Below are 23,059 nucleotides of genomic sequence, written 5' to 3' on the forward strand. Positions count from 1 at the left end.
TGTGATAACTATGTGAAATCGGACTTCCCTGATGGCTCAGTTGGTAAAGAATCCACCCGCAATGCAGGAGACCCCTGTTCGATTCCTCGGTTGGGAAGATCCCCTGGAGAACGAATAGGCTACCCATTGCAGTATTCTTGGGCTTCCCTTTTGGCCAGCTGGTAAAGAAATCACCTGCAATGCGGGAGACCTGAGTTTAATCCCTGGGTTGGGAAGATCCCCTGAGGGAAAGGCTTAATCACTTAAAATATAATATCATTTAAAATATAACAAAATTCATTCTCAGTTGAATAAGTATAACAACAAGGACACAGGGAGGAGGATGACAATGATCATGAGCATTTTCAATGTGCTGTACATATTAAAGAGTGCTGCTGCTGCTGCTAGGTCGCTTCAGTTGTGTCCAACTGTGCGACCTCATAGACAGCAGCCCACCAGGCTCCCCTGTCCTTGGGATTCTCCAGGCAAGAACACTGGAGTGGGTTGCCATTTCCTTCTCCAATACATGAAAGTGAAAAGTGAAAGTGAAGTCGCTCACTGTAGCCTGCCGGGCTCTTCCATCCATGGGATTTTCCAGGCAAGAGTACTGGAGTGGGTTGCCATTGCCTTCTAACACACATCAATTTATTTAAAGAAAACATTGGATGGAAGGGTATAAATTGTATAAAATTTACATTTAGTAAAAACTAAATCCATTTCAGTCATTTATTTTCTGGTAACCATAGAAAATTTACACTATCTCCTGCATGCTGCATTTGTTTTGATGATACATTGGCTAATGTATGTACATTCCTAAAACAGTTATTAATATAAAGTAAAAGCTGAGAAATTGAAAATAAATAGTGAAAATGACTACACAGCATAATTATCTGCCTATTGACAGGTGTCCGGTCAGTGTCTTTGTGTCTGTCCAGATTGAAAAAGTCACAAATTTCTGGAGCCCTCACCTGGCCCTTAAGGATGTTCCCTTCCTGGTCCTTTGCCAACATCTCCTTCTTCCAGCCACATGCTTTCCTGATGATTGGCATCCCAGGCCTGGAGGCCATTCATGGCTGGATCTCCATTCCCTTCTTCTCCATGTACACTGCAGCCCTCACAGGAAACTGCCTGATCCTCTTGGCTGTGAGGAGGACCCCCAGCCTGCACCAGCCCATGTACTACTTCCTGTCCATGCTGGCCCTCACCGACATGGGCCTCACCTTGGCCACAATGCCCACCACGCTGGCTGTGCTCTGGTTTGACCATCGGCTCATTGGCTTCGACACCTGTCTGGTCCAGATGTTCTTCCTCCACTTCTTCTCCGTGGTAGAGTCCTCGGTGCTCCTGGCCATGTCATTTGACCGCTTTGTGGCCATCTCCAACCCCCTGCGCTATGCCTCTGTCCTCACAAACAATGTCATCATCAGGATTGGGCTGGCCATTGTGGCCCGAGCCACTGTGTCCCTCTTCCCATTGCCCTTCTTACTAAAGAGACTGAACTTTTGCCCTGGCAAGATCCTCCTGTCCCACTCATTCTGTTTCCATGCAGATGTCATGAAACGAGCCTGTGCTGACATTACTGTCAATATCATTTATGGGCTGTATGTGGTTCTGTCCACAATGGGAATAGACTCCTTGCTTATTGTGCTATCCTATGCTCTTATTCTTCATACAGTGATGAGTCTGGCCTCTCCCAGGGAGCGTATCCGGGCCCTCAACACTTGTGTTTCTCATATTTTAGCCGTTCTGGTTTTCTTCATCCCAGTCATAGGTGTGTCCATGATCCACCGTTTTGGGAGACACCTTCCCCCCATAGTACACACCCTTGTTGCCTACGTGTACCTGGTGGTGCCCCCTGTGCTCAACCCCGTCATCTACAGTGTCAAGTCCAAGCCCATCAGGGAGGCCATGCTCAGGGTGCTGAGGGAGAAGAGGAAAGGCTGATGAGTCAAGAAATAACCTCAGAATCTGAGGGAAAACACAGTCAAACAGTTATAACCTATGTCCAGAAAGCCCATATACTGAGCCCTGACCCAGAGACATTATCAAGAGAATGACAAGCAAATGCATATCCTCAGACTCATGGGTGAAAAACAGTTCTGATTCTTTACTTCACTCATTAACCTCAGCTTTTTCATTCAGAGCTTACTTGTGCAAGACTCTGTAGTTGTTATAAGGAATAATATTAAATGAACCATAGGGAGTCTCTTCCCTCCATTGATGGATAGAAGCTCTAAATACACAATTACAGTAAGTATAATAAGACTGTGAGAGTTTCACATGAAGAGTTATAGGAATGTGGAAGAGGGTTTGCTCCCTTGCCAGGAGAAAATGAGAAAGGAGTTAAGGAAGGAGGCTAAAAGGTGAGTCAGTTGTCAGGAAGGCAAGGGGAGGTCATACATAATCACTGGAAAAGATTGTAAAAGTGAATAAACTGAGGTGTGGAGTTATCTGGTTGCTTGAGGAAAGGTGAGTGGTCAGATGTGGCTCAGCATAATGTGTGTGTGTGTGTGTGTGTGTGTGTGTGTGTGTGTGTGTGTGTGTGCTAGAGGCAACGAAAGTGTAGTACAGCTCTTCAGAGCTATGGATCCAATGGACATTCCTTGCTCCAAAAGTGTACCTCCTTGCATGAAAATGGCCTTTCTCTGGCATTTGACTGTCACCTGAGATTCTAATTTCAGAGGCTCTATATTTTAATTACACATCATTCACTTCTTCCTCATCTCTTAAAATTCCATGTCCCTGGGTTAGAAACACCTAACCAAAGTCATCATCACAAAGAGACCACTGAGGTAGGCACTTTCTGCATTGTCAGCTGCACTGGCAGAAAATCAAGGAGCAGGTAAATTTATGCAGGGTTTAGAGGCTTGCTTGGAAAATCCCATGGACAGAGGGGCCTGGTAGGCTGCAGTCCATGGGGTCACTAGGAGTCAGACACGACTGAGCGACTTCACTTTCACTTTTCACTTTCATGCATTGGAGAAAGAAATGGCAACCCACTCCAGTGTTCTTGCCTGGAGAATCCCAGGGACGGAGAGCCTGGTGGGCTGCCGTCTATGGGGTCGCACAGAGTCGGATACGACTGAAGCGACTTAGCAGCAGCAGAGGTCTATGTTTTGACATATTCTCTTAAGATGCTACTGCACATATCGTTTACATCCTGGTGTCCATTTTGGTGGGCATATATTCAGAAGTGATAGTTAGATGATATAGTAGCTCCATATTTAATTTTTTAAGGAAGCTCCATACTATTTTTTTAGTAGCTGCACCAGTTTACATTATCACCAATGATGCAGAAGGTTCCATATTCTCCAGAACCTCAACAATGCTTGTTATCTTATTTTTTTAGTGATAGTTGTGAGGTGACATCTCTTTGTGGTTTTGATTTACTTTTTCCTAAAAAGTAGCAAGTTTAGTTGCTACTTGCTTTGCAAGTTGCTTTTTATATACCTATTAGTATTTCTTCAAAGAAATGGCTATTCAGTTCCTTTGCCCATTTTTTAATCAGGTTATATTTTTATCCTTGAGTTACAGGAGTCCCTTATATATTGCTAATTTTAATCCTTTATCAGACATGTACTTTGCAAACATTTTCTCTTTTCCATGGATTGCCTTTTCACTCTGTTAATAGTGTTTCCTTTCCTGGGCAATAACTTTTTAGTTTGATGTATCCCCACTTGTCTAATTTTGCTTTTGTTGCTTGTGATTTTGGTTTCATTATTTCATAGGTCATTGCCAAGTCCAGTTACATGAAGGTTTCTCCCAAGTTTTTTTCTACTAGTTTTATAGTTTATTATGGTCAAATATTTAATACATTTTGAGTTAACTTTTGTATATGATGTGAGATCTGGTTAAATTTTATTCATTTGCATGAGGACATCCAATTTTCCCAACATCACTTGTCAAAGAGAATGTCCTTTCCTCATTGTATATTCTTGGGACTCTCATTAAAAAGTAGTTGAATATATACGGGTGAGTTTGAATTTCTATTGTACAAGACAGGTTTTATAGCAGTGAAAGTGAAAGTCATTCAGTCATGTCTGACTCTTTGTGAACCCAAGGACTACAGTTCATGGAATTATAGGCCATAATACTGGAGTAGGTAGTCTTTCCCTTCTCCAGGGGATCTTCCCAACTCAGGGATTGAACCCAGGTCTCCCACATTACATGCATATTCTTTACCAGCTAAGCCAGAAAGGAAGGTTATACCAGTACCACACTGTTTTAAATTGCTACAGATTTGTAATATATTTTGAAACCAGATGCCTCCAGCTTTGTTCTTCTAATTCAAGTCTGCTTTGACTATTGGGGGTCTTTTATGATTCCATATGAATTTTAGGACTTTTTTCTATTTCTGTAAAAGGTATCATTGAGATTTTTATATAACTTTCATTGACTTTGCAGATCATCTGGGGTAAAATGCACACTTTGACAATATTAACTGTTCCAATCCATGAACATAAAGTGTACTTTCATTTATTTGTTGTATTCTTCAGTGATTTATAGTTTTCAGTGTACAAGTCTGTCACCTCTTTAGTTAAGTGTATTCCTAAGTATTTTATTTTCTTTGATTCTATTGTAAAACATATTATTTTTTCTTATTGTCTGTTTTGGATAATTGATTGTTAGTATAATAAAAACAAAACTGATTTTGTGTACTAATTTTGTACCCTGAAACTTTCTTGAATTTATTGCAAACTGTTTTCTTATAGAGCTTTGGGGATTTTGAATACATAAGATTGTGTAGCCTGCAAACAGAGATAATTTTATTTCTAATTTTCCAGTTGGAGCTCTTTATTTCCTTTCCTTAAGTCACTACTTTGGCTTGGATTTTAGTACTATATTGAATAGAAGTAGAAAAAATGAGCATACTTCCCTTGTTTCCAATTCTCATTCATAAGAAAAATGTTTCAGTTTTTACTATTGAGTATAATTTAAGTTATGGGCTTGTCATATATGTCCTATATTAAGTTGGGAATACATTGCTTACATATCTAGAACTCCCATATTTGTTTAAGCATTATTTACAATAGCCAAGATAGTGAAACAACCCAAGTGTCCATCAACAGATGAATGGATAAAGAAAATGTGGTATACACATAACGTGGATTATTACTTGGCCTTTAAAAAGAAAATCCAGCCATTTGCAACAAGGAAACATTTGGAGGTGATGGATGTCTGTCACCTTGATTGTAAGGAATGATTTTAAGGGTATATAGGTATGTTCAAATGGATCTAATTATATATATTAAAGAAATTCAGTTTTCTGTACATTAATTATACCTCAATAAAGCTATAACACACATACACACACACACACACACACACAGATGCTTCTGCATGTTGGCTCTGGGGCCTCTTCATGCTTTCAGTATTGTTTTCACTCTATTAGAAGTAAAGGAAGCCCCTGGGGATGGAACAAGATGGCAAGCACAATGTTCTGGGTAGGATAGCATGCTGCATCTCTAAAACACAAGTCCAGAGACACAGATGAGCGCCCATGTCTTCCCACATTCGTCTCTCTGTGTCTTAAGCCATTTATTCCCCATCTGTACTCCCAGGTTACTTTATCCATAGTTGCTATGAAACATGATGGTGCTTTCATAAAATCCCAGGAAAAACAGACACAGAAGTGGATCTGCTTAACCTGCAAGAACAACCCTAGGAACCAAGAAGAGAGTGCAGAGAAAGAAGCACAACTCACCTGAGTGTCTGTAAGGGTCACTGGAGAGACCAGGAAGTATTCTGTGTGACTCCACATACTAAAAGACATAGTTAAAAAAAAAAAAAGTTTGAAGTGCCAAGTAAAATCTCCTACAGATGTGGTAGCAGGGATGAGCCTAGAGAGCATGATTCTAGCCCTCTCCTTATCAGGTGCTCAATAATATAACTTTCCAAACAAAAATACATATTTTTCACATTTTCCATTGCCAAGGAAAGACTAAGCTAAGACTATCCTCTGTGGCCTATCGCTGGGATATCCCTGGGGAGCATCAGCTCAAGGCACCAAGTATAAAGTAGGGTCTTAGTTGCGAAGATTTTCTGGGCTCCTTCAGAATGAGGAACAGTAGAGAAGGCTGCAACAACAAGCAGGGTGAGTACCTTGGGGCCCAGATACAACCCTTCATACACATGTTATTTAGTAGGAGGGGGGCCTGGTGAGAGAATCTGAGATGCCCTCTCGATCAGCTGCTTTCATGTGGAAGAGCCATTGAGATGGAGAATGAGCACATGTCAAGAGTAGGAAGGAAAGGAAGGAGGCTAGCCTTCCCATAAATGCCAGATCCTACACCCATACCCCTCCACACCCCCCTGCCAGTAGGGGAAAAGAAGTGAAAGAGACTTTTTCCTGCAGCATGGAGACTGTCTAATTCAGATAATTATGCAGAAACCCAGACTCTGTGTCCAAGCAGATTAGTACCTTTTTATTTCTCTAAGTAAGGTATCAATATAAAGGTATCTTAATATTCACCCCAGAGAGCATCCTGTGGGTGATCTGGATATTTGCTTGCTGTCTCAATTCTCTCTATGAGATTTGTCTTTCCCATGTTTTCTGAGTAAGGAAACTCTTAGAAGAGCACTTGGCTTAAATAATGCAAAATTGTTACACCATAGCATTAGATAGCACCTCTATGATGTCACATAATTATCATGTTTATTTCTCTCTGTTTCTGGTAGGAAAAAGAAAAGCACTTGACTTTTTTCAGCGGGAAGTATATAGTTGTTTTACAATATTGTGTTGGTTTCTACTGTGCAATGAAGTGAATCAGTTTTATGTTTGCCCTCGATTTTATACCTCCCACCCACACCCCCTCATTCAACTCGTCTGGGTCACCACAGAGCACTGAACTGAGCTCCTTGTGCTGTACTGTAGATATACTCACCCCAAAGTCCACATATCCATACTCTATGTCTGGATCTCTATTCCTGCCCTGAAAATAGGTTCATCTGTACCATTTTTCTAGATTCCACATATATGCGTTACCATATGACATTTGTTTTTCACTTTCTTACTTCAGTCTGTATGACAACCTCTAGGTCCATCCACATATCTACAAATGACCCAGTTTCACTTCTTTTTATGACTGAGAAATATTCCATCATATGTATGCACCACATCTTCTTTATCCATTCATCTATCAATGGACATTTAGGTTGATTCCATGTCCTGGCTACTGTAAATAGTGCTGCAATGAATATTGGACTGCATGTGTCTTTTTGAATAATGGTTTTCTCTGGGTATATACCCAGTAGTGGTACTGCTGGGTCATAGGGTAGTTCTATTTTCAGTTTTTTAAGGAATATTCATACTGTTCTCCATAGTGGCTGTATTAACATACATTCTCATCAAGTGCTGGAGATTTCCCTTTTCTCCACATCCTATCTAGCATTTATTGTTTGCAGATGTTTTGAAGATGGCCATCTGACCAGTGTGAGGTGACGCTTCCCTATAGTTTTTATCTGAATTTCTCTAATAATTAGTGATGTTGAGCATCTTTTCATGTGTCTCTTGACCATCTGTATGCGCTTGATTTTGAGTTCAAGTAAAGACTGAGCGAATTCACTTTCACTTTTCACTTTCATGCATTGGAGAAGGAAATGGCAACCCACTCCAGTGTTCTTGCCTGGAGAATCCCAGGGACGGAGGAGCCTGGTGGGCTGCCATCTATGGGGTTGCACAGAGTCAGACACGACTGAAGCGACTTAGCAGCAGCAGCAGCAAAGAAAGTAAGGTGGATTCAACCTTTTGCTTCTAGGCTATTTGACTTTCCCAGACACATGGAGTCAGAAGATAAAGAATCCTAGAGTGCTAAAGTGGAAAGGATGGAATTCCTCAGGGGAGAGCTATAATTTAAAATATCTTTGACCTTTTAGTGTCCTGGAGATAATAATAGAAGACTAAATCTGGTCTGATTCCAGGTTAAAGTGATTTATTTTAAAATTCTGAACCACATGGGAAGTACAAAACATATCAATCCAACTCGGCTACTAAAATAGACATTTTAGTAAAATAAGAGTGGGAAAAAAAGCCTTCCCTTTATTTTTTTAAACCACAGAGAATCTTTTCCAATATTATTTCCTCATACCACTAATATACACAAAAAGCAGGTAAAAAGGTCATTATCTGGATGTAAGGGAGAAATTGGCTTGGTTGTATAAGAGTTACTCATAATTTTTGACAATTTTCCTTAAGGGGTATACTATAATTTTAACCCCTTAAGCTCTAAACTTCTTGTAATGTTACAGCTTAAGTTACCATTTGGATTCTGCTACCACAGCCAAGAGTAAATAGATCACACAAATACCCACAGTTGCATGGGACCTACATATAAACTGTGGAAAAAAGCAAGTTCAAGACAAGGGATTTAAGAGTAATTCAATAATAGATGAATTAATGCAGGATGAAAGAAAGAGAACTGTGACATTAATCCCAGATAAAATTAATCCTCTGCTGCTGCTTCTGCTGCTAATTCGCTTCAGTCATGTCCAACTCTGTGCGACCCCATAGACAGCAGCCCACCAGGCTCCTCCGTCCCTGAGATTCTCCAGGCAAGAATACTGGAGTGGATTGCCATTTCCTTCTCCAACGCATGCATGCACGCTAAGTCACTTCAGTCGTGTCTGACTCTATATGACCCCATGAACAGCAGCCCACCAGGCTCCTCTGTCACAGGATTCTCTAGGCAAGAATACTGGAGTGGGTTGCCATTTCCTTCTCCAAAATTAACCCTCAGATTCCTTCAAATTAAATGGAGAGCTGACACATTCTATTTGGTTTGTGCTGCGAGTGACAAAGAGTATCTCCTGGATTGATACTAAGCAAATCCAAATGAAATTAGTTAATAATAACAATTCCGTCTAGTCAAGGCTATGGTTTTTCCTGTGGTCATGTATGGATGTGAGAGTTGGACTGTGAAGAAGGCTGAGCGCCAAAGAATTGATGCTTTTGAACTGTGGTGTTGGAGAAGACTCTTGAGAGTCCCTTGGACTGCAAGGAGATCCAACCAGTCCATTCTGAAGATCAGCCCTGGGTGTTCTTTGGAAGGAATGATGCTAAAGCTGAAACTCCAGTACTTTGGCCACCTCATGCGAAGAGGTGACTCATTGGAAAAGACTCTGATGTTGGGAGGGATTGGGGGCAGAAGGAGAAGGGGACGACAGAGGATGAGATGGCTGGATGGCATCACTGACTTGATGGACATGAGTCTGAGTGAACTCCGGGAGTTAGTGATGGACAGGGAGGCCTCGCATGCTGCGATTCATGGGGTCACGAAGAGTCGGACACGACTGAGCGACTGAACTGAACTGAACTGAATTGTATTAATCTGAAGAAACCACTGGTCTTTACTATATACAAAGTATATACCTTAAGTTGTGAACATATGGACCTTTGAGATGCTATGTTAATGGACTGAATGAAGAAGAACTGGGTAATAAAATTACTGTCTTCATTCAATTATTCATTTTCTTGTTCATTTATTGATTATCCCTGGAAAAAAAAAAAGAGGATAGAAATTTAAGAAATCATCAAAATCAGAACAGTGAGATGAACTAAGAGCTGAAGAAATATGCCTGGGATTAGTGAAGAGAAAAGCAAAACCAAGGAGATAATTAGCACAACAAAAGGCAAATGACTTTATAAGAAGGATCTAAAGGGTCACAGCCTTTGCCCTGCTTAGAGCAAAGGCTAACAGAGTTTTGCCAAGAGAACACATTGGTCATAGCAAACACCCTCTTCCAACAACACAAGAGATGACTCTACACATGGACATTACCAGATGGTCAATACCGAAATCAGAATGATTATATGCTTTGCAGCCAAAGATGGAGAACCTCTATACAGTCAGCAAAAACAACACCAGGATCCTGAACTCAGATCATGGACTCATATGGCTCAGATCGTAAAACTCCTTATTGCAAAATTCAATCTTAAACTGAATAAAGTAGGGAAAACCACTAGACCATTCAAGTATGACCTAAATCAAATCACTTATGATTATACAGTGAAAGTGACAAATAGGTTCAAGGGATTAAATCTGATAGACAGAGTGCCTGAAGAACTGTGGGCAGAGGCTCATGACACTCTACAGAAGGCAGTGATCAAGACCATCCCCAAGAAAAAGAAATGCAAAAAGAAAAAATGATTGTCTGAGGACGCCTTACTAATAGCTGAGAAAAGAAAAGATGTGAAAGGCAAAGGAGAAAAGGAAAGATACATCCATTTGAATGCAGAGTTCCAAAGAATAGCAAGGAGAGATAAGAAAGCCTTCCTCAGTAATCAGTGCAAAGAAATAGAGGAGAACAACAGAATGGGAAAGACTAGAGATCTCTTCAAGAAAATTAGAGAATACCAAGGGAACATTTCATGCAAAGATGGGCACTATAAAGGACAGAAATGGTATGGATCTAACAGAAGCAGAAGATATTAAGAAGAGGCGGCAAGAATACACAGAACTGTACAAAAAAGATCTTCACAACCCAGATAATTACAATGGTGTGATCACTCACCTAGAGCCAGACATCCTGGAATGCGAAGTCAAGTGGGCCTTCTGAAGCATCACTATGAACAAAGCTAGTGGAGGTGATGGAATTCCAGTTGAGCTATTTCAAATCCTAAAAGATGATGCTGTGAAAGTGCTGCACTCAATATGCCAGCAAATTTGGAAACTTCAGCAGTGGCCACAGGACTGGAAAAGGTCAGTTTTCAATCCAATCCCAAAGAAAAGCAATACCAGAGAATGTTCAAAGTACTGCACAATTGCATGCATCTCACACACTAGCAAAACAATGCTCAAAATTCTCCAAGCTAGGCTTCAACAGTATGTGAACCAAAAACTTTCAGATGTTCAATCTGGATTTAGAAAAGGCAAAGGAACTAAGGATCAAATTGCCAATATCCATTAGATCATAGAAAAAGCAAGAGATTTCCAGAAAAACATGTATTTCTATTTTATTGATTACCCCAAAGTCTTTAACTATGTGGATCACAACAAACTGTGGAAAATTCTGGAAGAGATAGGAATACCAGACCACCTGACCTGCTTCCTGAGAAATCTGTATGAAGGTCAGGAAGCAACAATTAGAACTGGACATGGAACAACAAACTAGTTTCAATAGGAAAGGAGTACGTCAAGGCTGTATATTGTCACCCTGTTTATTTAACTTATATGCAGAGTATATCATGCAAAATGCTGGCCTGGATGAAGCACAAGCTGGAATCAAGATTGCCAGGAGAAATATCAATAACCTCAGGTATGCAGATGACACTACACTTATGACAGACAGCAAAGAGGAACTAAAAAGCCTCTTGATGAAGGTGAAAGAGGAGAGTGAAAAAGCTGGCTTGAAACTCAACATTCAAAAAATTAAGATCCAGTCCCATCACTTCATGACAAATAGATGGGGAAACAATGGAAATAGTGACAGACTTTATTTTGGGAGGCTCCAAAATCACTGTAGATGGTGACTGCCGCCATGAAATTAAAAGACATGTGCTCCATAGAAGAAAAGCTTTGACAAACCTAGACTGCATATTAAAAAGCAGAGACATTGCTTTGCTGACAAAGGTCCATCAAGTCAAAGGTATGGTTTCTCCAGGAATCATATATGGATGTGAGAGTTGGACTATAAAGAAAGCTGAGCACTGAAGAATTGATGCTTTTGAACTATGGTGTTGAAGAAGACTTATTAGAGTCTTGGACCTCAAGGAGATCCAGTCAGTCTATCCTAAAGGAAATCAGTCCTGAATATTCATTGGAAGGACTGATGCTGAAGCTGAAGCTCCAATACTTTGGCCACCTGATGCAAAGAACTGACTCATTGGAAAAGACCCTGATGCTGGGAAAGATTGAAATTGGGAGGAAAAGGGGACGACCGAGGATAAGGTGGTTGGATGGCATCACTGACTTGGTGGACATGAGTTTGACCAAGCTCCGGGAATTTTTGATGGACAAGGAGGCCTGGTGTGTTGCAGTCAATGGGATCGCAAAGAGTCAAACACATCTTAGCGACTGAACTGAACAGAAACAGTCACAGAGAAATGGCAGAAGATTTTTGGATAAACAGGAAAGGGTTTCATTTCCAGAACCTCAATCTTATCTCCATGGAACATCAGCAGAGAACAAGCTTTTCTTGATAATCTGGTCCTGCCAGCCCCAAACTTAACAAATCTCCAGTATCTAGTACAGCCAATACAGGACGTTTAAGATTGTTTAAAGTGTGTAAGCCAAATAGACCTGAATTTTAATTTGGATTCATTTCTGGCATAGCCTAGAGAAACTCTTTAAGCCTCTCCCTCCAGTTTTATTTTTTATTATTATTGTCATTTTTATTATTTGTTTAAAATATACAGTAATACTTGCATCATTTTTTGAGACTGAGTGGTATTATTTACTAATATATGAGAGAATAGAACGTCTAATATCTGGAAGACAAAAGGTATCCAATAACTGATAATAAAATGTATTTCCCCAAAAGCAACCTAGAAGGGAGGGGTGAGGAGGGAGGTTAAAAGGGAGTGGATATATGTATACCTATGGCTGATTCATGTTGAGGTTTGACAGGAAACAACAAAATCCTGTAAATAAATTATCTGTCAATTAAAAAATAAATAAAAATTTAAAATAAAGGCAGAATGCAATAAAATTTTTAAGATAAAAAAAAATTTTAGTATAAAATGTTGTGTTAGTTTCAAACAAAAAGAAAAATTATTTCCCCAAAATCAGAAACTAAACTGACATTTCTAGGACAGATCCCACTGAATCCTCAATGAGCCTAAATTTACGTCTTTCATTCATATCTTTCTTTGGAAATTCTAACTTGAAGAAGAGAACCTTAGGTCTCATCTTCCTGCAGCTGTGGCCCTCCCAGCTAGGGCTGAGATCAGTGCTGAGAGATTACAGGGAGGTCATTCTAGGACAAATCACACTTTTGATGAGTGTGCTAAGAGGCTGAACAAAAGATTTAGCTGGTATTCTAAACATTATGAGGAACGCTCAGTGAATGGAGAAAATGATGCCTACAAAGCAGTGTGTAGCCTGGATTGCAGGGGCATTTAAAAACCCAGGCAGATATTCTCTGGGCAAGGCAGAGACGGACCCCAGATATCTCAGTGTTCTCAGCGACCTGGTGAGAATCAAGTGTCTCTTCATTTACCAAAACTTTCCTAGTACATAACAGCCTAGGTATTAATCATTATGGGTCTTGATTAGAAGACAACATCCTAGGATTTGTACTCAGACCCTCCAAATACAAGAAGATCCCAAGTTCTAATAGTTTTAATGATTCAGGAAGAAGCTGCAGTTTTCTCTTCCTTTGTTGGACTTCAGAATTTCTCTTTTCACTTTAGATAAAATATTTCCTTTCTCTATCTATCAGCAAAGTAATTATGAGAGCACATGTGATAACTATGTGAATCTTTTAAAATTCTGAAAAAATCATGAGCATTTAAAATGTCTTTTATATATTCAAGAGGGCTAACACACATCACTTTATTTAAAGAAAACAGTGGAAATAAGGGTGGAAATAGTATAAAATTTACATTTATTAAGAACTAAATCTTTAATCTATTTCAGTCATTTATTTTCTGATAATCATAGAGAAGTTATACTATCTCCTAAATGGTATATTTGTTTTCATGACATATAGGTTGTTGTATGTACATTCTTGGAACAGTTAATAATACAAAGTAAAAGCTGAGAAATGGAAAATAATTAATGAAAGAGCCTACATGGTATAAATAAATATCTTCCTAATGATAGGTGTATGGTCAATGTCTTTGTGTCTGCCCAGATTGAAAAAGTCACAAATTTCTGGAGACCTCAACTGCCTTCCCAAGATGCTTGCTTCCTGGTCCTTTGCCAACATCTTCTTCTTCCAGCCACCTGCTTTCCTGATGATTGGCATCACAGGCCTGGAGACCGTTCACGGCTGGATCTCCATCCTTTTCTCCTCCATGTACACTGTGGCCCTCACTGGAAACTGCCTGATCCTCTTGGCTGTGAGGAGGACCCCCAGCCTGCACCAGCCCATGTACTACTTCCTGTCCATGCTGGCCCTCACCGACATGGGCCTCACCTTGGCCACAATGCCCACCATGCTGGCTGTGCTCTGGTTTGACCATCGGCTCATCGGCTTCAATGCCTGTCTGATCCAATTATTGTTTCTCCACTCCTTATCCATGGTAGAGTTCTTAGTGCTCCTGGCCATGTCGTTTGACCGCTTTGTGGCCATCTCCAACCCCCTGCGCTATGCCTCTGTTCTCACAAACAATGTCATTATCAGGATTGGGCTGGCCATTATAGCTCACTCCACTGTGTCCCTCTTCCCAGGGCCCTTCTTACTAAAGAGACTGAACTTTTGCCCTGGCAAGATCTTCCTGTCCCACTCATTCTGTTTCCATGCAGATGTCATGAAACGAGCCTGTGCTGACATTACTGTCAATATCATTTATGGGCTGTATGTGGTTCTGTCCACAGTGGGTTTTGACTCCTTGCTTATTGTGCTGTCCTACACTTTCATTTTTCACTTTCATGCATTGGAGAAGGAAATGGCAGCCCACTCCAGTATTCTTGCCTGGAGAATCCCAGGGACAGAGGAGGCTAGTGGGCTGCCGTCTATGGGGTCACACAGAGTCGGACACGACTGAAGCAACTTAGCAGCAGCAGCAGCATACCCTTATTCTTCATACAGTGATGAGTCTGGCCTCTACCAGGGAGTGTATCTGGGCCCTCAACACTTGTGTTTCTCATATTTTAGCCGTTCTGGTTTTCTTCATCCCAGTCATAGGTGTGTCCATGATCCACCGTTTTGGGAGACACCTTCCCCCCATAGTACACACTCTTGTTGCCTATGTGTACCTGGGGGTGCCCCCTGTGCTCAACCCCATCATCTACAGTGTCAAGTCCAAGCCCATCAGGGAAGCCATGCTCAGGGTGCTGAGCAAGAAGAGCAAAGGCTGATGGAAACAAGAAATAGCCTCAGAATCTGAGGGAAAACACAGTCAAACAGTCATAACCTATGTCCAGAAAGCCCATTTTTCTGAGCCCTGACCCAGAAACATTATCAAGAGAATAACAAGCAAATCACCCACATACATATGGGTGAAACACAGTCCTGATTCTTTTTCAAGTCTTTGTGGCTTCACATTTAATTTATTTGTTTATTTATTTATTTGTTATTTTTCGCTGTGCTGCATCACTTGCAGGATCTTAGTTCCTCAGCCACGGATGAAACCTGGAGCTTCAGCAGTGAGAGTGCCAAGTCCTAACCACTGGACCACCAGGGACTTCCTCGGTTCTAATTGCTTACTCCACTCATTAAATTCAATTTTTTAATTTAGTGTTTATTTATGCTAGAATCTGTGGTTGTTATAAGAAATATTTAAATGAACCATATGTAGTCTCTTCCCTACTTTGAAAGATATCAGCTTCTAAACACACAATTATAATAATGTGTAATAAGGCCATGAGAGGTTCAGACAAAGTGCTATAAGGAGCCTAGAAGTGGATTTGCTGCCTTGACAGGAGGAAATGAGATAGGAATCAGGGAAGAAGGAGGCTGAAAGATAAGTAGGAGCTTGTCAGGCAGAAAATGTAGGCAATAGGAGGTCATACCTAATAAATGGAAAACAATATAAAAAAATGATAAAACTGAGGCATGGAGTTACCTGGTTGATGTGAAAAAGTGAGTGGTTAGATGTGGCTCAGCATAATGTGTTAGGTGTTGGAGGGAGAAGAACTGGAGACGAGCTAGAAATGACAGGCAGTGGTGAGACCTCTTTAACCTTTCAGATCTGATTGGACCATGTGGTCTTCATTCTTTGTTTAAAAGTCAGCCTTAGAAAGGCTACTGCAATGTAAAAAGCTGTAGAGGCTTTACTGTGTATCACGAATTAAGAAGGTGAAAGCGGAGGAGAAAAAGAATGCAAGGAAAACATTTAAGAAGTTGTTTCAAGAGTATAGAAAAAAGAATGTAAACTAAAGCTAAGTCAATAATTTTTTTAAATAGATGTAATTTTTTATTTAATTTCGTCTCCACATTTCTCTTCTCTGTCTTCTGAAAGTACCTGGAAGCAATGATACCAGCATCAGTGACCAAAACTAGTATCTATTTGCTTCTAAATACCATTCACCACTACATAAAACCTAGGATTCTTGGAGTAGTGGCTAATTCCAGGTATCCAGGTATGAAGCAGGGAGTACACAAAGTGAGACTGAATAGTTTATGTCTGAAGCAGTAAAAAGACACAAAGTCAATGGGAGCATTAAAAAAAAAAAACAGAAACTCATTCAAAAAGGCTACCACTTTTCAAATGTAGGTCAATTAGAACATTAAAAATAATTATAACAGCAATTGACTATAGCAAATAGAATTCTTTAAGAAAAGTATGAGTCCCCAGTGATATTCAAAATGAAGAGGGAGAAAAGAAGAAAACTCTTTTTATAGAAGAAGGTCATGAAATAAATGCAAAAGTCTTGATTTATAAGATAACCTCTTTGCAGTTTATAATGTATTTTAAATAATCAACAAATGCTTAAAGGATGTTCATATACAATATTCACACAGTTTCAAAGTACATTGCACAACTTACTTACTAAATAAAAAAAGGATAGATCTGTTTCAACAATAAAGAGACTGGCAATAATACCTTAAGCAAATGATCAAATTTAGGTTAACCAATAAGATGTAATCTGACCTTATGTGCCTTCTGATATGAATAAGGACACAAAATCACATATGTAAAAGTCCTACCAAAAATGCTCAACCTGAATCTAACACTCAGGAATAACCAGGGAAACAATAAATATGGAAAGCACCACACACAGGCATACCTACACTAACACACACACACACACACACACACACAAACTAGTAGCCTGGGATAGTTTTCAAAACACGGTGTTATAAATGTTGTGTCAGGGACTTAATCTAAATTAAAAGAGATCAAAGGGGCATGAAAACCAAATGCTAGCATTAATTAGCCATTATTAGGACAATCATGGAATTCAAATATGTATTGTATATAGGTAATAGTATTCAGTACACTTCAGTTCAGTTGCTCAGTCATCTCTGACTCTTTGCAACCCCATGGACTGCAGCAGCACCCCAGGCCTCCCTGTCCATCACCAACTCCTGGACTTTACACAAACTCATGTCCTTAGAGGTGGTGATGCCATCCAACCATCTCATCCTCTGTCGTCCCCTTCTCTTCCTTCCTTCAAACTTTCCCAGCATCAGGGTCTTTTCAAATGAATCAGTTCTTCGCATGAGGTGGTCAAAGTATTGGAGCTTCAACTTTAGCATCAGTCGTTCTGATGAATATTCAGTACTGATTTCCTTTAGGATAGACTGACTGGATCGCCTTGCTGACCAAGGGACTCTCAAGAGTCTTCTCCAACACCACAGTTCAAGAGCATCAATTCTTCAGTGCTCAGCTTTCTTTTTTTTTTTTTTTTTAGTTTTGACTTCCATGTATCTTTATTTTTTTTAATTTTTTTTATTTTATTTTTTAACTTTACAATATTGTATTGGTTTTGCTGTATATCAACAGGAATCTGCCACAGGTATACACATGTTCCCCATCCTGAACACTCCTCCCTCCTCCCTCCCTGTACCATCCCTCTGGGTCGTCCCAGTGCACCAGCCCCAAGCACCCAGTATTGTACATCAAACCTGGACTAGTGACTCATTTCATATATGATATTATACATGTTTCAATGCCATTCTCCCAAATCATCCCACCCTCTCCCTCTCCCACAGAGTCCAAAAGACTGTTCTATACATCAGTGTCTCTTTTGCTGTCTCATATACAGTGTTATTGTTACCATCTTTCTAAATTCCATATATATGCATTAGTATACTGTATTGGTGTTTTTCTTTCTGGCTTACTTCACTCTGTATAATAGGCTCCAGTTTCATCCACCTCATTAGAACTGATTCAAATGTGTTCTTTTTAATGGCTGAGTAATACTCCATTGTGTATATGTACCACAGCTTTCCATATGCCACTACAGAGAACAGTGTGGAGATTCCTTAAAAAACTGGAAATAGAACTGCCTTATGACCCAGCAATCCCACTGCTGGGCATACACACTGAGGAAACCAGAATTGAAAGAGACACGTGTACCCCAACATTTATTGCAGAACTGTTTATAATAGCCAGGACATGGAAGCAACCTGAATGTCCATCAGCAGATGAATAGATAGGAAAGCTGTGGTACATATCAGCTTTCTTTATAGTCCAACTCTCACATCCATACATGACTACTGGAAAACCATAGCTTTGACTAGATAGACCTTTGTTGGCAAAGTAATGTCTCTGCTTTTTCATATGCTGTCTAGGTTGCTCATAACTTTTCTTCCAAGGAACAAGCGTCTTTTAATTTCATGGCAGCAGTCACCATCTGCAGTGATTTTGGAGGCCAAAAAAATAAGGTCTGACACTGTTTCCATTGTTTCCCCATCTATTTCCCATTAAGTGATGGGACCAGCGCCATGATCTTTGTTTTCTGAATGTTAAGTTTTAAGCCAACTTTTACACTCTCCTTTCACTTTCATCAAGAGGCTCTTTAGTTCTTCTTCACTTTCTGCCATAAGGGTGGTGTCATCTGCATATCTGAGGTTGATGTTTCTCCTGGCAATGTTGATTCCAGCTTGTGCTTCTTCTACCCCAGCATTTCTCATGGTGTACTCTGCATATAAATTAAGCAGTATGACAATATTCAGCCTTGGCATACTCCTCTCCCAATTTGGAACCAGTCTGTTGTTCCATGTCCAGTTCTGACTGTTGCTTCCTGACCTGCATACAGGTTTCTTAAGAGGCAAGTCAGGTGGTCTGGTAATCCCATCTCTTTCAGAACTGTCCACAGTTTGTTGTGATCCACACAGTCAAAGGTTTTGGCATAGTCAATAAAACAAAAGTAGATGTTTTTCTGGAACTTTCTTGCTTTTTATGATCCAACGGATGTTGGCAATTTGGTCTCTGGTTCCTGAGCCTTTTCTAAATCCAGCTTGAACATCTGGAAGTTCACGGTTCACATACTGTTGAAGGCTAGCTTGGAGAATTTTGAACATTACTTTACTAGTGTGTGAGATGAGCATAATTGTGCGGTAGTTTGAACATTCTTTGGCATTGCCTTTTTTGGGCTTGGACTGAAAACTGACCTTTTCAAGTCCTATGGCCACTGCTGAGTTTTCCAAATTTGCTGGCATATTGAGTGCAGCACTTTCACAGCATCTTCTTTCAGGATTTGAAATATCTCAACTGTAATTTCATCACCTCCACTAGGTTTGTTCATAGTGATGTTTCATAAGGCCCACTTGACTTGCATTCCAGGGTGTCTGGCTCTAGATCACAATAGTATTAGGCTGGTATTATTTGCCTAGATTTAAAAAGTTTGTGATTAGGTAGGAAAATCTATTTTTAGGAAGTGCATGCTTAATATTTATTAAGAAGTGTTATAATAGCTATAACTTATTTTCAAATGAGTTATCAAAATAAATGTATGTGAGTGCATATATAGAGAGTGAACGCAGGAAAGAGAGATAGAAAACAGTGTTAAAAGTGTTGTTAATCTAGGTGATTGGAATACAAGTATCAGAACTCTGTATACGAGACAGCAAAAAAGACACAGATGTATAGAACAGTCTTTTGGACTCTTTGGGAGAGGGCAAAGGCAGGATGATTTGGGACAATGGCATTGAAACATGTATAATGTCATATGTGAAATGAATCACCAGTCCAGGTTCAATGCATGATACAGGGTGCTTGGGGCTGGTGCACTGGGATGACCCAGAGGGTTGGGATGGGGAGGGAGGTGGGAGGGGGGTTCAGGATGGGGAACACATGTACACCTGTGGCAGATTCATGTAAATATGTGGCAAAACCAATACAATATTGTAAAGTAATTAGCCTCCAAATAAAATACATAAATTTTAAAAAAAGAATATTCTTTTGACTTTGCAGATATTTTACATTTATAAAAATGAGAAAGTGTGAGTGGAGCATATCATATATATACATACATACATACATACAAATGTGTATGTATGTACATACATATATACATACATACATATATACATATGTGTACATAGATATATATACATGTGTATATGTATATGCATACATACATATATACACATGTATATGTATAAACATACATACATATATATACATATGTGTATGTACATCCCAATGGAAAAGAAATGCAAAAAAGCAAAATGACTGTCTGAGGAGGCCTTACAAATAGCTGTGAAAAGAAGAGAAGTGAAAAGCAAAGGAGAAAAGGAAAGATATAAGCATCTGAATGCAGAGTTCCAAAGAATAGGAAGAAGAGATAAGAAAGCCTTCCTCAGTGATCGATGCAAAGAAATAGAGGAAAACAACAGAATGGGAAAGACTAGAGATCTCTTCAAGAAAGTTAGAGATACCAAGGGAACATTTCATGCAAAGATGGGCTCAATAAAGGACAGAAATTGTATGGACCTAACAAAAGCAGAAGATATTAAGAGGTGGCAAGAATACACAGAAGAACTATACAAAAAAGATCTTCACAACCAAGATAATCACGATGGTGTGATCCCTCACCTAGAGCCAGACATCCTGGAATGTGAAGTCAAGTGGGCCCTAGAAAGCATCACTATGAACAAAGCTAGTGGAGGTGATGGAATTCCAGTTGAGCTATTTCAAATCCTGAAAGATGATGCTGTGAAAGTGCTGCACTCAATATGCCAGCAAATTTGGACAACTCAGCAGGAGCCACAGGACTGGAAAAGGTCAGTTTTCATTCCAATCCCAAAGAAAGGCAATGCCAAAGAATGCTCAAACTACCGCACAATTGCATTCATCTCACACGCTAGTAAAGGAATGCTCAAAATTCTCCAAGCCAGGCTTCAGCAATACGTGAACCATGAACTTCCAGATGTTCAAGCTGGTTTTAGAAAAGGCAGAGGAACCAGAGATCAAATTGCTAACATCCACTGGATCATGGAAAAAGCAAGAGAGTTCCAGAAAAACATCTACTTTTGCTTTATTGACTATGCCAAAGCCTTTGACTGTGTGGATCACAATAAACTGTGGAAAATTCTGAAAGAGACGGGGATACCAAACCATCTGACCTGCCTCTTGAGAAATCTGTATACAGGTCAGGAAGCGACAGTTAGAACTGGACATGGAGCAACAGACTGGTTCCAAATAGGAAAAGGAGTACGTCAAGGCTGTATATTGTCACCCTGCTTATTTAACTTATATGCAGAGTACATCATGAGAAACACTGGGCTGGAAGAAGCACAAGCTGGAATCAAGATTGCTGGGAGAAATATCAATAACCTCAGATATGCAGATGACACCACCCTTATAGCAGAAAGTGAAGAGGAACTAAAAAGCCTCTTGATGAAAGTGAAAGAGGAGAATGATAACATTGACTTAAAGCTCAACATTCAGAAAACGAAGATAATGGCATCCAGTCCCATCACTTCATGGGAAATAGATGGGGAAACAGTGGAAACAGTGGCAGACTTTATTTTTGGAGGGCTCCAAAATCACTGCAGATGGTGATTGTGGCCATGAAATTAAAAGACGCTTACTACTTGGAAGGAAAGTTATGAGCAACCTAGACAGCATATTAAAAAGCAGAGACATTACTTTACCTACAAAGGCCTGTCTAGTCAAGGCTATGGTTTTTCCAGTAGTCATGTATGGATGTGTGAGTTGGACTGTGAAGAAAGCTAAGCACCAAAGAATTGATGCTTTTGAACTGTGGTGTTGGAGAAGACTCTTGAGAGTCCCTTGGACTGCAAGGAGATCCAACCAGTCCATTCTAAAAGAGATCAGTCCTGGGTGTTCTTTGGAAAGAATGATGCTAAAGCTGAAACTCCAGTACTTTGGCCACCTCATGCAAAGAGGTGACTCATTGGAAAAGACTCTGATGCTGGGAGGGATTAGGGGCAGGAGGAGAAGGAGAAAACAGAGGATGAGATGGCTGGATGGCATCACCGACTCGATGGATGTGAGTTTGAGTGATCTCCGGGAGTTGGTTATAGACAGGGAGGCCTGGCGTGCTGCAACTCATGGGGTCGCAAAGAGTCAGACATGACTGAGCGACTGAACTGAACTGACTGGATGACATATATATATAAGAGAGAGAGACAGAGAGACCCTCATGCCCATAGTCCTATATTTCAAGAGAGATAGGACAGCCTCTTAGATAATTATTAGATACTGAGGAGATCCTAAGACTGAGCTTGGGTATGCATGTTAGGGATAGAATTAGAATTCAGAGGCAGCAAAATAATTATACCTCCTCTTGACTAGCATATGATTTTACTCAAAACTGTAATTGGGACTTCATGAACTCCCACCCACCCCAAGCCAAATCAGAGAGTTCAACAGTGATCACTGAGCACCCAACGTTTCCTTCAGTTATAATACTTAACACACTGTATCATAATTATGGATAAAAAGTGCTTACCACTCAATGCACAATGCTTTAATGGATGGATGAATGAACACAGTGAGAGAATGTATCAGTAGCATAGGGCCTAAGGGGTCTCTTCAGAAATGGAGATCTCTGGATCAATGGATGCAGGGTCTCGTACTCCTCCCCTAGTTTACCTTCAAATGTAGACAGCAGAGGCCTGGCCCACAGCTGCACATCCCTGGGGAGAGGACCTCCAGCTTCTTTACTGCTAGAGTCCCCCACTCCTACTCCTAATTAGAAGACTCTTCTCCTTCTGGAGGAGATAAAAGTTCCTGTCCTCTGGGTCTGTGATGTTCTCTCTGCTACTCCTTTTGTAGCCTATACACATCTCTCTTAGAACTCTTACCACTTGGTGTTGAAACCATGCTTTGTACTGACAGTTTCTGGAAGGCAACAGTGAAATCTGATTCACATTGAATGTCTTCATTATCCAGAAAAGAGATTAGCCCAAAGATGGCTTCAGATATACTGCTTGAATAAACCTATTTATGAGTCATAACTCCTAAATAAATGCACTGAAGTTTATTCATGTATTTATTCAACAACTACTTATTAAATTTACATCAAATCTCAAGCAATGAAAGCTAGAGTTACAGCTC

General features: G+C 40.1%; 2 protein-coding genes across 2 annotated transcripts; both read left to right on the forward strand.

The window, feature by feature from the left end:
• The first annotated feature begins 441 nt into the window (after nt 1-441).
• On the forward strand, nt 442-4,550 carry LOC109569003 (olfactory receptor 51I2-like). Its single transcript, XM_070803796.1, has one exon. It carries the CDS (start codon nt 961-963, stop codon nt 1,921-1,923), a length of 963 nt encoding a protein of 320 aa, XP_070659897.1. The 5' UTR covers nt 442-960; the 3' UTR covers nt 1,924-4,550.
• Nucleotides 4,551-13,611: 9,061 nt separating this feature from the next.
• On the forward strand, nt 13,612-15,088 carry LOC109570061 (olfactory receptor 51I2-like). The gene is made up of 2 exons (XM_019975888.2): nt 13,612-14,479; nt 14,640-15,088. Exons 1-2 carry the CDS (start codon nt 13,733-13,735, stop codon nt 14,937-14,939), a joined length of 1,047 nt encoding a protein of 348 aa, XP_019831447.2. The 5' UTR covers nt 13,612-13,732; the 3' UTR covers nt 14,940-15,088.
• The last annotated feature ends 7,971 nt before the right edge of the window (nt 15,089-23,059 follow it).

Source organism: Bos indicus, chromosome 15 (genome assembly GCF_029378745.1).
Source record: "Bos indicus isolate NIAB-ARS_2022 breed Sahiwal x Tharparkar chromosome 15, NIAB-ARS_B.indTharparkar_mat_pri_1.0, whole genome shotgun sequence".
NCBI classification, from domain to species: Eukaryota; Metazoa; Chordata; class Mammalia; order Artiodactyla; family Bovidae; genus Bos; species Bos indicus.